The sequence below is a fragment of the Phalacrocorax carbo genome, chromosome 4 (assembly GCF_963921805.1).
Source record: "Phalacrocorax carbo chromosome 4, bPhaCar2.1, whole genome shotgun sequence".
NCBI lineage: Eukaryota > Metazoa > Chordata > Aves > Suliformes > Phalacrocoracidae > Phalacrocorax > Phalacrocorax carbo.
Genome location: NC_087516.1, coordinates 10,958,027 through 10,973,976, shown reverse-complemented (window position 1 = coordinate 10,973,976; position 15,950 = coordinate 10,958,027). Strand labels below are relative to the sequence as shown.

At 36.5% G+C, this 15,950-nt stretch overlaps 1 protein-coding gene across 6 annotated transcripts in view; it reads right to left on the bottom strand.

Moving 5' to 3' along the window:
* Positions 1-15,950, bottom strand: part of RGS12 (regulator of G protein signaling 12) — an 89,921-nt gene that overhangs the window by 43,715 nt on the left and 30,256 nt on the right. For 4 of the 6 annotated variants that reach the window (XM_064449038.1, XM_064449039.1, XM_064449041.1 and 1 more), the window contains one exon: positions 103-124. In XM_064449038.1, coding sequence (XP_064305108.1) covers positions 103-124 — 22 coding nt within the window. Of the gene's footprint in view, positions 1-102; positions 125-6,470; positions 7,207-11,162; positions 11,265-15,950 lie in introns of those variants that run through there. The other 2 variants (XM_064449044.1, XM_064449043.1) reach the window with 2 other exon arrangements.

The following is a 15,950-nucleotide window of genomic DNA, read 5'->3' as shown; positions in this document are numbered from 1 at the left end:
TCACATCTTATAATATATCACCTTAATTACCACATATTATGTTGCTTAATGTGGAAAATGTATTCTTTTTCATTATAAAAGTAAAAACAAGCTTCAGCTTACCTCCATCAGAAACAGTTGCTGACTGCAATAAGAAAGAGAAAAATAAGTGTTACTTCAGTTTCATTGTAAGTATTTGAAAGAGCTTTACATATTTGAAGTGTTAGCTACTTTTTTATCATCTTATTATCAGATAACATGAGAGAGGAAAATCGAAAGAAACCAGCTGTTTGTTTCTCACAGGTGTTTCTTCCCCACCATGAAATTCACCCCAGGGTTTTTAACCACTGTCCTGGAACTTGATCCCACTAGTATTTACTGGATGAAGTACTTCCTGCTCTGAGCCGCTACACTGCTTCCAACAGTCCTTCTTAGATTAATAGAGTCAACCGGCTGGTGTATGTGAGAAAGCAGATACCTTAAACTAACCTGCAAAGACTTAAAATGAAAACAACACCTCATATGCTTTATTTTGCTGCAGTATCTGCAGATATGTGGAACTAAAATTAAAATTCGCTATTTTGTCCATCAGATGACTCAGACAACTTCCCCTGCTGACCGCTTCTGACTTCCACGGAGCCAAAAGGATGTTAAGAGTATTTCCAATAAGCTAGGTAAAAACACCTCACCATCTCTACTAGTATTTTACATCAAATTTTCAAGGACAATTAGTCTTCTAGTGAAATGTTGATGTTTATGTACTTATCTGCCCATAGCTTCTCACCTTTGATCACAAATTACCTCAAGGCAGCTAACATTTCCGTAAAACCAAGTAGACGACCATTTCCCAAACATGTACTCCAGTGCTTGCACCTTGACACTCAGGTGAGTGAAAGACTGAAAGGACAGCTGATTTTTAGATGTAAGTTTGTATTGATTTTTACTTATCATTAAAAACCATTATTATTTTAGTTTGGGGTATCTTTTCTTGGTCATTTAAAGTGTCCTTGAACTATTAAGTAACTTTCTAAATAGTTAAAAAGAAACTCTCTTATTTCGTACTGCTCTTTAAAAAGCTAGGAAAGAATGCCCTATATTTGCAATTTCTTCAGGATGGAAAACATAGAGAAGAAAAAAACGTACGTATTAACACAGCTCAAGAGAAAAGCTATCTCTCCATAGTTTGTTTTTTTCCAGCCTTGGCAACATAAATTACCGCTCTCCTTCAAAATCCCCCAAAACTTTTACTAAACCTTAAAAGAATAATATCTTCTGCTTCCTTTCTCTTTTTCTATTTCACTGCAGGATCTCACACTGCTTTTAACACTATCTGAAGATTGTGATACAACATATCACTTGTATAAACCGTTGTGGCCTCACCATTCACATCAGTAGCACACAATCTGATCTGGTTTTCAATACAAGTATTCTGGAACTTTCAAAATTGAAACTAGTCTGTATTGACATCATTCCTCTGGTGCTATTTCAGATAAACACATCTTTCATGGAAAAGATCAAAAAATGATGGCACTTCTTGTTTAACTATACAAAAAAATAAATGCTTCTGAACCTGGGAAGCGTAATAATATAATCAAAAGTGTATCCAGGTCTCTCACTTTTTTCATTAACACTGTTTCAGCTATCAAAAAAGTACTTTTGTTTTGGGTACAGTTCTTCAGTGAGGGTTAGGATATCTTTTCCAATTCTATTTTGCACTTAAGTCTAGCAAGCATATTATGCTTTCACAAGCCATAACTTAATTCATGTTTGTAATTTAGAAAATTTAATCTACATTACTGATATCTGTTTTATAAATATGATTGCTTCTAAATTCTTACACACTGTACAGAACAGCTGATGAACAAACAATTTCAATGTCATTTCTCACAGAATGAAGAAAAGGATGGCTCAAAGTAAAGTAATAGTATCAGCTTACACATTAGAAAAAAATAAAAATACTTTCATAATATATACGTTTTAGGAATGGTCATTTGGCAGCTTGCATGAATCTTGATTCAAACAGCAAGTGCAATTCTCCATTGTGTTTTTGAAAGGTATCAAATAAAATTAATCAGATTCTCATGATAGTAAAAAGAATATTTCACAGATTCACAGAATCCCAGGTTGGAAGGGACCTCAGGGATCATCTAGTCCAACCTTTCTAGGAAGAGCACAGTCTAGACAAGATGGCCCAGCACCCTGTCCAGGCGACTCTTAATGGTATCCAATGTGGCCGAGTCAACCACTTCCCTGGGGAGATTATTCCAATGGGTGACTGCTCTCACTGTGAAATATTTTCCTCTGGTGTCCAATCGGAATCTCCTCAAAAGCAACTTGTGTCCGTTCCCCCTTATCCTCTCCATGTCCTCTACTTTTTTTAAAAAAACTGGGAAGTTAACAATTGAAAAATATCACTTTAAACGAAAAGTGGTGTGATTTCATAGCAAACTCAAACATTAGAGCAATAATACCCTTCATGAAGTTCTATGGGCAATGAGATACAGTTTTACCTCTATCCATTTAGCATAAGCTTTCTACACACCATGGGTTGGTTTTGTGTGTTTATTTTAAATGCTTTGGCTAACACATGTTACATTACATGTATCAATATCTTAAAATCTCTCCAAGCAAGGCCTTTAGTAATTATTATGTTTAAGCATTAAAAAAAAAATAGTACCCCTAGGAATAAAAAAAGCTTCTTATCAAATATCAACCACCTATTTCTATGCTATTAAGATATTTCAAAGTTCCCTTTGTTTTTGACGTAGTCCAACTATATGGTGGGTTTTTTTACATTATAGTGTCACAAAAACTATCCAGCATGTTCCAAGCATTATCAGTTTACTTCTGTAGATCACAGAATAACATTTATTTTAAGAACATTTCTTTAAATTTATCTGTGTTACTGAACCAAATCCACTTAATTCAACAAAATCGGCTAGAAACTAAAGCTTGTAATTATTGTGTAAGAATTCACAGTAATATGTTCAAAACATGTTTATGAGTACTTAGAACTCTTAATATAAACCTGTCAGAAATTGCATGCAGTCCACATTTAGACAAAGCAGTTTCTCTTCTAAACTGTTCAGCCAAAACTTGTCTAGATTTGTCCAAAGGCATAAGTTGCAAGACTAGATTTTTTAAAGACTATGATGGTCTAATTTTAAAATTTCACTATATGTTGGGGGCTGCTTTTCATTCTTCAGTGCTCACACTTACACCACTCGAGGCTCTTCAGGACAAAATCTGATTTACTATAAAGTTTGATTATTTGATTAAATTTAACACTTACCACACACATATTAATACCTACCTATTAAAAATATATGTATTAACAAGCTATCAAATGGAATATTTCCTGTACATAGCCATTTCTGAAAGATGAGGAAGGATAGGGTATGACGCTGTGCCAGTTAGGGTGAATGTCAAGATTAAAAAAGAAGTATTTAAGTGTTTCATTCTAAATGACAGGACATATGTGTATTAATTTTGTGATTGTACATATGAACTATCACCCAGAGATAAAAATCTAATTGCACTCAACCCTCAACTCTCTCACAACCAGATAGGAACTGAAATTACTTCTTCAAACTACCCTGACTTCCAAATTGGTTTAGGAAAAGTCCCATGGTATATGCCAGGAGTCTGACAGTAACTAATCAACAAAATTTAAAAAATAAATCTAGTCTAAGAAAACTAAAATGCCTTCCAGTATATCTTTTCATGAGAACCCTACTTGCTCATCTAGCTGGTTTAGCAGCTGAGGTATACAGACAAACATACACCCTGCAAAGGTGGAGGATGCAACTCTCTTCCCTAGAATTCAGGGCAAGATCTTGATGCCTGTGATCCAAGTGAGGAGCTCAGTGCCAGGGCCAGCAAGCTCAACAGCGGCTTCCCAGTTATCACACACCACAAAAGATGTTCTAGGCCTCTGTAAACTGGCAACTGCTTCAGCATGTATTAGATAGCATAAAGTTCTGACTAAGAGAAAACATGTAAAATTTCTCTTTGTATCACCTCTCTTTCCTAGTTGGAAAAAACAGAAGGGCCCATGAGTTTTTAATGTCACGTTCAGGATGTGCTTGCAACAAATCTAAGAGAGTATTAGCTTACATTAATTAATGAGGAGAAAACTACTTTGTGGGTACATTTTTTTTTCCCAGAATGGAAATAGACAACATAGTATCTTGCACAAACAACAGGGTGAAAAGGGAGAGAGGGCATAAAGGAGAATAATTCATAAGGTTGAAACAGCCTATATCTTTTAGCTTTCATAGTCTATAACCTGCTAGATATGTACGCCACTGCAAGAAACCAGTCTGGTGACATCCTTCAGTTGACAGAAACTTTTATCCAGAAAATCCACTTAGTTCCATTTTACACGTTCCATTTTACACGTTCCATTTTACATGGATCAGGTCCCAGGAAACTAAGTACTGCCAAAGTCTGCCATAATACCATGACGCAGAAAACCTAAAAATATCCTACCCATATCCCAGACAAATAACTGAGCAAATAAATCCATGTGTACAGACTACCCAGATACCACAATACAAAAATGTTCTTTTTCTCCACCTCAAGATTTGTCATTCAAGTCAAACTCATGCTCGAGTACTTGAGTAGAACAAAGGGAAAGATGGGAAAGGGAGGGGTGACACATACTAGGAAATGCCAGGCCGTAGCAATAAAATAGAGCAGCATGAAATCATCTGTGCTAATAGAATGTGGGTGAGTGCCTTCCTGAGTCAAAAAATACATCTATTTCCAACACCTTCTGAGATGCAGAGGGATAAAATCTATAAGGAGAGTGAAGACATATTCCTCTCTCCTACCTTAGCAATGACAAAATCACAGACTAAACAGAAACATCTATTTCTTTCCTGGGCATCCAGAAAGATTCAGAGAAAATGGGATTAAAAATTATCTCTCTCTGTGTCCTTCCTAAAGTACACTTTCTCACAATACAGGCATCGGCTTTTCATTGCATCCAAAGAATTCTCTGACTGCTGCCTTCAGAATCTGTTGGACTTACCTAGTACAATATTATACTACATGCTATTTTACAAAAGCCCCTCTAATAAAGCCTTTCAGATTGGAATAGCATACCTAGCTCCACCAACTTTCTAAACAGATTTTCTCATATGATTTCAATACACAAAATAAGTTTGGGAAAGTTGTCATGTTCTTTAAGAGATGAAGCACTGAAGATTTAAAGAGTGAATACAAATAGCCAACTTTCAAACATTCTGTCACTTAGCTCAGGGAAAGCCTATCACTTAGTCGACTGTCTGCTTGCATCTAGCTTTATTCAAACTCCTTATCACATCACCTGAAGCAACTTCTCCTTTTGCCAAGGTATGAATTATGATCAGGACCCTAGATATTCAGTCACATCACTCCTGGACTTACATTACATATATTTATCCTTTTAAATACATTACAGCATTAACATTGTATAAATGCCATCAACTCCAATGATCTGTGGGAGGGAGATCATGTCTCAAAATATGGTATATATTGTTCTAACATTTTAAATAAAAAATAGAGCCATATTACTTTAAATTTAGTGCTAGATTTTCCTTCTAATAAATAAATAATCTCAAATGTACTTCTCACCTAAATATTAGAGTAATATTATAGTATTTTTATCCTCATTTCAAAATATTATTGCAATTAATTTCATGATTTAGAATTCTACGAGAAGGATGCTCCTTCAGAATGCCACTAAAGGGGGATTACTACATAATATGTCTTTTCAATTCTCTACCACCAAAGAAGTTAATAGTTAATACAGAAGTATTATAGATGTAAGAATTCCTAAAGAAAACAATACAGTAAAACTACTGTACAATAATTTTACTGAATACATTCTTCTCTGAAGGTTAAATATTTTTATCAAATATTTGAATCTATAAAAACAAAAATAATGAGCAGTAATAAATAAAAATAACAGTAAATGATGTGGCATTTGGAATTCCTTTACGAAACAGATCTTCACTTTTTTACCCCAAACAAAACCAGTCTTATCACATATAAACACAGTGCCTTAAATGCCAAATCCACCCCTAAAATTATTTTGATAAAGATATATATAACATATATACAGTTATGCCTAAAGATATAACATTGATATAATGGTACAGAAAGCATATACAAAATACATTGCACAGAATTAAAAAATAGGCACAGATTATAAACACACTGATTTTTTAGCTTTACACACATTGGGCACAGTTCATAAATACACCTCAAAATCTGAATATTAGCTGTACAATAAGATTCCCTTTACTCTTCTGATAATAAAACCCAATGTTTGCATTTACAATGGCATTTTAACTCAAATACTTTAAAGTAAAAAAGCTTAAAGGCTAAGCAAAAAGCTTTCTGAAGCTGATAACATTCTTCTCTAATTACTTGCCAATAACAATAGCCTCCTCTAATTTCTCACTGCAACAATGCCTTAGCTAAATATAATTCATATCACTTACCCGTTCTTCGTAAGAAACAGCAGTTATTTTTCCTAACAGCACTCTTCCTAAATTCATCTTCACTTAATATGAAAAAAGCATTTCCTTAACACATCAGCTTCTGAAAGATTAAACTAAAAAATTCCATCCTGTTCCATGCCTGTACATGCCAGTAAACTTTAAAGGCATTTCATATGAAGTTCTATTTTACTCCCTTTATGTTACCCATAGCAACAGGCCAATGCAGGAAGCTGTGGTTCGTCAGGGATTCAGATTAGATCTCAATTATCTCTCACCAGAAAAGCTAGATCACTTTATATAAATCATGCTGATTGTATTCTAAAACATTTCCTATAACAAATCAGGAAAATAAAATGACATTGAATTGTGTGATAGTCCTGTATTCAATAAAACAGATTTCCAAGACAGTTTTCGGAAAAACATTAATCACCCTAACATTAGTTACAGAAACATTTACATAGTAAACCACTATTTTCAGAGGTTTACATAACGCAAGCCAGAATAAAGTAGGACCTCAAACGGTCTATTCTGCTTAACTTCTCAGTGGTTAACACTATAACTTTCATGTAAAAATCCACAGTACAAGGAAACTTGGCATATTTGGTTAAACCTAGGAGCTGCCCATTGCCACTAAAGACAAAATTCTCCTTTCAGAAACCAGCTGATATTCTGCCCTTCCATCCTCACTACCTGAGTCTGTGCTCAACTGATGTCAAGAGAGGTCTGTGCACAGCACTTTAAGAACAGAGAGTAAAATAGGCTACTTGTAATGTAAGAGGGAAGTGCTATTAACTTGCCAGTGACAGCAGTGTCTTCAAGAGTCTGTATATGGAAAGTATAGGATTTCATAAAGTTTGCTGCTATTGACAAGTAAATAGCGATAGTACCTAAACCATTCATTGCTGTTATTTTTTAAGCGATAAGAATATAATTTTCTGCTAAAAATAAACACCAGAATTGCAAACTGGAAATTATTAGTGGGCATTTTTATGCTAGTGGGATGTCCTTAAAGCCCAGGTGGACCTACTAGCAGTGGTTTAGGAAAGAGGAATCTTCTCCCTTGTTCAATGCAGCATGTGAAATTCCCCACAGCCATACAATTCCTAGGTTAAGCCCCCAATATAAAAACAATCCTATGAAGAAGGCAAATATTACTCTCAACTTAGAGTAAATGAGGCAAAAAGAAGTTAAGAGCCTTTACTCAAGATCTCACAGTAAGAGTGGCTTGCAAAAGACAGTCCAAGTCTGCACATCTTCCCATTTCTGGATTCAAGATTAAGAGACTTGGTTAACTCAATCTTCTCAATTTAATTTAGAGTGATGAGAGAAGAAATTTTAAGCTAATTGCAGATGAAAATGGAGGAAGCATACTTTAACAAGCATTCCAGGCACATATGCAAACTGCTGCAATGGATGAAGTTCTTTTTATGATTGATTACTTTTTTGAATAAGCACACTACTGCACTTTTGAATGCTGTCTTCTACAAGCATTTAATACCATGAAGAAATGCAATAGATATAAATGGGTGGGTAGACAGGAAGGAATGTGTTTTACAAATTACACCCTCCATTATTTTAGGACTTAAGATGAAAATGCCCCATGAAACTTACACAGAAGAGCAGTTTTACTATGTGTGGTTAAGTATTAAAAATTATAACTGTATAAAGAAAAAATGCCAAATGGAGCTGTTTAAATACTGCATTTTTCTTGACACTAAACTAGATGGGATGCAGAATGTATTTTCACTGCCAATACCTTAACCACACAGCAACACCATTACAAATATGCAAGTGACCAGGTGCATAATCATCCTTACATTGGATACATAAAAAGCACAAACGGATCAGGAATGCCTAGAGAACTTCCCTGTGAACACCCCTTTGCGGTAACACAAGACAGGATTTTATCAATAGTCTCTACTTAATGGTCAAAGTCCTCTAGGAGTCACCTAGAAAGACCAAATGTTACCCACAAGAACACAAGAATGATTAGGAGAAAAATGACCCCACATGCAATGGGATGTAGCTGCAAGACTAGCAGTTCACAGGAGCAACTGTATGAACATTGTTAGGAACACTGTGTGTGGGCAATGTTTTATACATTCTAGGCACTCATACTTGGTGTTATAAACCTAATAATCCCTTAGTTTAAACAGACCTTTAGAGCTGTTGACTTTATTCCATTGAACTAAGCATTGCACGTCCACATTTTTTCCATACAGTGACTCTACTAGCACCACAAATGAGCGCTACCAAGTAGACAGTACCAGTTAGTGATAATGCCTATGAAATGTCATGTGATTCTTAAAGCCCTTTAAAAAATTCATATCCCTCTACATTTTCACAGGTTATTTCAGAAGCTGCCAGATTCAAAATCTTGTGATTTTTGTGTACCATATTTGTAAACCAGGCCGGCAACTCAAAGTTCAAAGGTCAAAAGCAGAAGGAATGCTAATTTGCAAAGCTATTAATGGAAAGTGTTAAAATATGACACAACAGCTTTAAAAACTTTATTCAGATATACTAAAGACGACAGTTGTAAACCCACATCCATCTGCTTAGAAACTGAACTGTGGGAAGGGGTAGAGACCCCAGATACGGTTGATCTGTTTTTCTCTGTTACCCTCCCTCCACTTCCTGCTCATATTTTCTTCTGTACATTTGTTTTCAGAGGAAAAAAAAAAAAGCTGAAGAGAGATCAGAATGACTGGAAGCCTGGATAAGTTTTAACTTGTCAAAAGATGAATAGGATTTAATATATCCCCAACTCCTAAAAGAAGAAAACACACACAAAAAATGCCAGGCAACTAGAAAGAGGCAATCCCCTGGACCAGCTCTTAGTCACACAAATTCCTAAAGTAAAGTTAACATTGGCAGAATGCATCATCAAAAATCTTAAATCTCATCAATATCAAGTATTTCTTTTATCTCATATTAAAGAAAGTAACAGCTACTTGCATTAAAATTGGAGAAAAAAATATCTGCTAAGAACATGATTCAGCTCACTGACCCTAGGTACTGAAATAAAATGCAGGAGTATCACAAAGCCTACAGACAAATTAAGAAATCTTTGCTATAAGATAAAACAGTGTTTTCTTCCTAATTCTCCCAATTCTCTATAATCTGTCTAGATATACCTTTGTCAATGCTCTGTCAGCTATTCAACAATACACAGACCCTATATGTGCTATTAAAAGCAAAAGACGGAAGATACTCTCATTTACAACACTGGGGTTTTCCTCTAACAATTTTAAAGAGAAACGTCCTTCCTATTCCAAGACAGTATTAAAAAAATATTTTCAAGCCAAACTATCTGGAATTTGTTTGTGTAAAAATAACTGAAATACAAGCCACCTTGTTAAATACCAAGACTTCCCACACTATAAATTCAGTGAAGTAAAGAGACTGGATGCAAAGTGCTGTTCCGAGTGCCCCCTGCTGACTGCCTGCCCTGCTGAGACAGGTACGCACTTTAAATGGTTCAGTTCAGGAAGATTTGCCATCCAGAAATCAACTCTAAAAACAAATATTTGGTTTTGAAAGCTGTACTGTAAACTTTGAAAAATACTTCTGTAGAGCCCGACTGTAAACTGATAATAGGAAAACCACTTTTTCAAAAACATTTCTTAAATTACTATTTTTAACTTCTGTTGATCAACATTAAGAAAACTGAATTCTCTCTGCTAATAAGAACATGCAGAAACAGCATAACATCCACATCCACATGGAAGGTGACCTGCAGCCCAATATTAAATTAAAATTAAATTACATATTAAGGAGGATATGATTAAGTGACAGATTGCTGAAAAACATTAAGCCACTTCTGAATTTCCTACTACTGCAGATGGAACCTCTAAGAATCGATAGATTTTGAGGAAATCAATGTAAAACAGAGCATGAAAACTACTAATTTTTAAGAAAACAATTGCATATATGTCTTCCTGAGCCTTGTGATTGTTTATTTCCCTTTTCATTTTAAAAGCTGATAGTTTTGCTGCTATACCTTTAGCATTAAAGACAATTATTTATGTCTACATATCTCAGAGTATAAGACTATGATGTCAAAATTTGATAATACAGCTAGGACCTTTACTTACTATGTGTTTTCTGAGCAACAAGAAGCTAAAACTGGTCTGAAGTCTCTACACTTTACAAATTTTGTATTCTATAAATAGTTTTCATTTATTTTCAGGTTTTTTAATAACTCATACCACCTGGATTCTGTTTTATAAGATAAAAAACAGCTGGAAGTAAAACAAAAAAATCGCTTTAGCTGTATACCTTAAAAAAACGCTGTAACAATTTGAAGGTGACTTATAACTTTAACATGACATTCATTCTTTACGGAAGCATGTGCAAGTATAATGAAAATTAACAGAAACATTTAAAAAAAATCCCTTAAGTATCTGTATAGCTACTAAACTCACTCCACATTTTAAAAACAATACAATGCTAAGGAGAGATTTAAAACATGTCTATAAAAATGGTGTATTCTTAATTTCATAATAAAGCTTACATACAAAGTCAACTTAAATACTTATACTTACGAACTTTGCCTCTTTAAAACCTCATTGAATCCTTAGAAGCATTATTTATCATATTTGACTGCAAGATTTCTTAGCTTGGAAGGCTATTCATTAAACCATATTCCTGCTTTCTGTTCGCTTTAGACAAACAAAACTTTATACTTACAGACACTTGACTATCAGTAAAAGTTTTCTCCATGTATAAATAGTTTAACAGCTCATTATTAAGAAACAGTCCCTTCAACTTATTATGCTCTTTCTGAACACATATTTACTTCTTCCAGAGTCCAGTAAAAAAATGAAGCTTCTCTGTCTGTTGCCCTATCAACACCTCTCCCATTCTCCTCCCTCCCCAGCACATTCTCCGCCCTCAATACTGGTTCTGTATCTTCTCATCAAAAGGAACAGGCAGCTTTTAAAATGGTGTTTAGGCAGGTCCTGTGTAACAATAAAGCTTCTGTAAAGACAACAGCATGCTGCTGAGGAATCTGTTACTGCAAAATGCATTTGGTAAGGGCCTACAGGACTCTTGTCTTAAACGTTTGTCCAAACTTGTTTAAGCATTGAGTCAACATCGTTTTCTCCTCCAAAGTATTCTCTTTTTTAATACATTCCCCTTTGACGAGTATATTATCTGAATGAACTAGGTCATCAATCCCTATTAAAAATCCCTAAAATATAATCTAAAAGTATTTTTTTTAAAAAAATTGTTAAAACTTGTACGACTCTCGGCAAATTTCTGTCAGTTTCTGGCATGTAGGTACATGTCTCAGTGTGATTACAATCGCATGTATGCATATTATGCAATCTATCTCATCCTACCAAAATGCTCCGTGTTCTTTTGAGTAAGCAGGGCATTGGCATTTAGAAGGATCGCGTTCCAAGTGAAACATGATTCTCATAATTTTCAATACCACACCTACTCTCCAGACAGACCAGCAATATCTGCGTATTTTCAGAAAGAAATGCACACACTTTCTGCCCAACAAATAATGCTTAAATACCATCCTTCTGCAGTTCCTTGGTTCAGAGGAAAGTAGAGGATGGGATTTTTACTGTATTTTTATAAGTATCAGAAGAACAGATCAAATGTTGTGGTGATTTAATATTGAATAAAAAGCAGTAGCTCATCTTGTAGAAGCTCCACAGGTAACTTTTTTTTTTTTTTTTTTCTCCTGAAACTTCACTAGACTGACAAATCCATACCAACAGTGAAAATTAAATGGTACCAACTCCTAGCCAAAATCCCAGCATTTAAGCATGGAGGCAGGGTCAGAAACAATTCACGGATAGCTACAGTGCTACCATTTGTGCCATATGTATTCTGTGGTTATACTTTATAAATACCAGTTCAGTTAATTCAGCAAGGCTTAACTCTTTCCCTAACATTAACCAGGTCTCACAGAGCAAAAACCCCTCCTTACCCTCATTAGCACATGACACGACAAAAAGACATACCAGGTAACAGGAAGAGCAGCCAAGGGAGGGCAGGAAGAGAGAGGCATGAAACCGGTCACCCAGTTCCTCATTCCCACACAGGAGATGCACTGGCAATCTGTCTTGCAGCAGAAGCTCTAACCAGGAAATCTGCAGGTGTCCTCTCCCTCAGACAGCTGTAGCACAAGCAGCAAATGCTCCCAGAGCCCACAGCCAGCAGTTACACTGCTCTAGGAGATGCTATGGTCAGCAAGCCCTTTACTTTACAAACAAACAAGCTGACACCAAGTGAAAGGTAACGCAGCTTCCTGTGCCAAGAGTACAATCCATAAACCCACAGTTAAGGAGAAGCAATGTCCATCCTTTAGACTAAGGACATAACCAGTTCAGAACACAGTTTTACCAAACCCAGTATTATGTTTCCAGTAGTGGCCCACACATGGATGTTTACCAACGAGTAGCACAGGGCGATGTACTGGACATTTCCCTGATTACATTCTCCCAGACTCCAGGTTTTTTTTTAGTTCAGGAGATTTCCTGAACCTGGCATGGCTTGTCTCCTTAGTAATCCCCAGTGGCTCTCTATTCCAAATACTTGTCCACTTTCCCCCCAGGACATGCAAATTTCTTGCATCCGCAGCACTCAGTGGTGAGGCGTCCCACAAACCAACTCACCTCCTGCATGAACAATCATTTTGCTCCTGGCTCCAGCTACCTTTAATTAATGGTGCCGACTTATTGTCCCTAAGGAGACAGTGAGCAGTCAATCCCAACTACTTCTTCTATGCCACTCATGATTTTTGTACCTTCTTGTGCCTTTCTGAATCTTTTCTACTTCTAATATATCGCAACATTTTTGAAATAGAGACCAGGTGTGGAAAAATTACAGATGTATACACTGGAATCATTATGTGGGTTTTTTTTCCTCTATTCCTTCCCTAATAATTCATAATGCAGGATTTTGTTTCATTGCTACTGTACTGAGCTGATGTTTTCATGCAACTCTCCCTTGTTAACTCAAAGACCTCACTTCTGAGAAGAAACAGTCAGCTCAGAGACATACATATCATTTGATATATGAAGCAAGGGCTATTTTGCCTCGTTTGCATTGCTTTACATTTATCTGCATACATTTTCATTGGCCATTTTGTTGTCCAGTCACTCAGTCTTATAAAAGCAGCCTGCCCTCATCTTCAGAGACTGCTCTTGCCCTTATTACCCTGAGTAACTTCACCTTACTGCTCACCTTCATGGGAGGAGCCTTAAAGATGCTCTTGAATCAACAAGTGTAACATAAGGAACTGAAGCAAGGGCCAACCTTAAGTGGCAAATAATTCTGGGTTTCAATAACAGACTCCAGTGTAATAAGCTAATTATTCTGCCTTAATGTCAAGTGCCTCATGAATAAGACCCAGAAGAGTGAACAGTTTCAGTTCAAAGAGAATTCAAAATTTTAGATTTAAAAAAAATGGTAGGTACCAAAGGTTACAGAGAAAGACACCCCTGAGAGGTTGCCCACCTACCAAGAGTCCTAGTTCTGTGACAACTCTTTTGTCACTACTCAGGGAAACCAGTACCAAAAGAATGGAGCCAAAACCAAAGTCTGATACCTTATATTGCTGAACTAAGGGATATGACCCCTCCGTAGCTTCAGGTGGTTACTTTAACTTGTTCACCCTGGCTGATACTTGTAGTTCCACAAACATGACTGCATCAGAGATGTTGACAGTTTATAGATTCACTTGCGTCCATTTAATCACACATCTCAAGAATGGGGGTACTGGCTACTGACAAGAAGTAAGGCCTGCTGCCTGAGGATTTATGTAGAATACAAGTTCATATGTAGTCCCTGAAAGCACATACTGTGCCTCTGGTTCTGTGGCAGAAACTGGCTTGTGTTGGAGAGCCAAGCCCTGAGGCAATAAGGCTTGGACAGCACTTGAGTGGCAGGGTCGGACAATGTACTGATTACTTCCTCAGGGAGAAATTTCTCCATACAGTGCCAACTGTCTTTGCACATATGGGGACTGAATTCCCTGTGGAATCCATCCTAGGCAACATTGTTGGTTTCTTCTCAGGCACCAAAGTACGGTATGAGCGCTGCCTCAGTGAGCACTGCCATATGCACCTCACAAAGAAAGCAGAGATGAGATCCAGCTCTCAGCACATTCTGTGACTACTCTGCTTTTTACATGCAAATTTACATGGCAAATTTCTCCAGAATCCAAAATAAAGAAAATAACCCCAAAGAAGGAGGAAACAGTAAACAGTAAAATTACTGCAGTATGGTCATTTTACCAACTGCAGTAACAGAAAACCCATTATTCTCAGTGTCTAGAAAAAAAAAAATCACATAGTTTAACATTCTGGATTGTGCCTACAAAGAAGTATCTCCAATTCACAATAAAGAGGTTACACACAACTGTACTCATCTGTTGACCAACCCAGCTTTGTCAGATACTTTACAAAGCAGTGTGAAGAGCGTAAGAAAGTTCCATAATTAAGTCCATAAATGTAAGGAAAACTCAGAGCATATATTGGATCTGCAGTGAAATCCTACATACGCCACTAAAGAGTGCTGATGAGGCACCATAACTTTATGTCACCGTGTAAATGTGTAGTGCACAATCTGTAGAAAAAATAAATGTATACTGCTAGCATGATGTTTTCCTTCTTTAGGGGGTAACAATGGATGTACCAAAAGCACCTGATACGATCACACATGCCAAAGTAAAAGCCTGAAGAAGATTGTCTAGAGTACACTGAAGAGAGTTTGAAATTCTTTATAGAGCAGGCTATAGAGAACCAAATGTGAAAACATGATGCTCTTTTAAGACATACTAAGAACAATGACAGCCAAAAAAACATCTAAGAGATACCATAAGCATCATCCAGAATGAGATTATGGTAACCTACAGACATACTGGCTATATCTGTACTAGTCAAATAAATAGTACCATAGGCTACTGTGTAGTTCCAAAGACAGCTGGTGCTTTCTGGCCAGTCACACCACCAAGCTCTCCCAATCCTCCTATCAATCAAGTTGGTTGCAGCCAAACTGCCTGCTGGGCACCGTGATGCTAACTATTAGGGCTAACTTCTAAACCATGTGCAAAATCATTTGAGAAAATACACTAGTTGGCCCAGGACGAAGCCAAATAAATGACAATTCTAACAATGTGACAGTACAAACCCTGCAATCCCCTACCTGCCCCTGTGTTCTGGCACTGTTTCATTTACCAGCACAGCTGTGCAGCCACTATGCAACACAGCAGGTAAACAACTCCAGCCAGGACTGTAACAGTCAAAGGTCTGAACAGAGCAGAATGCCTCGCAGAAACCACTGGATGCTTTCAAAGCCTTACTGATCAGCTCCATGGCTGCATATGTTACAGTAATTCAAGGTAAAGAAATCAATGTTTAATGTCATGACTAACTTACACTATTTAAACCTATATATTACAGTTCAGCAAGAGGGTTTGAGCTACTATAGCAAGAGACTCTAAAATCCCTAAGC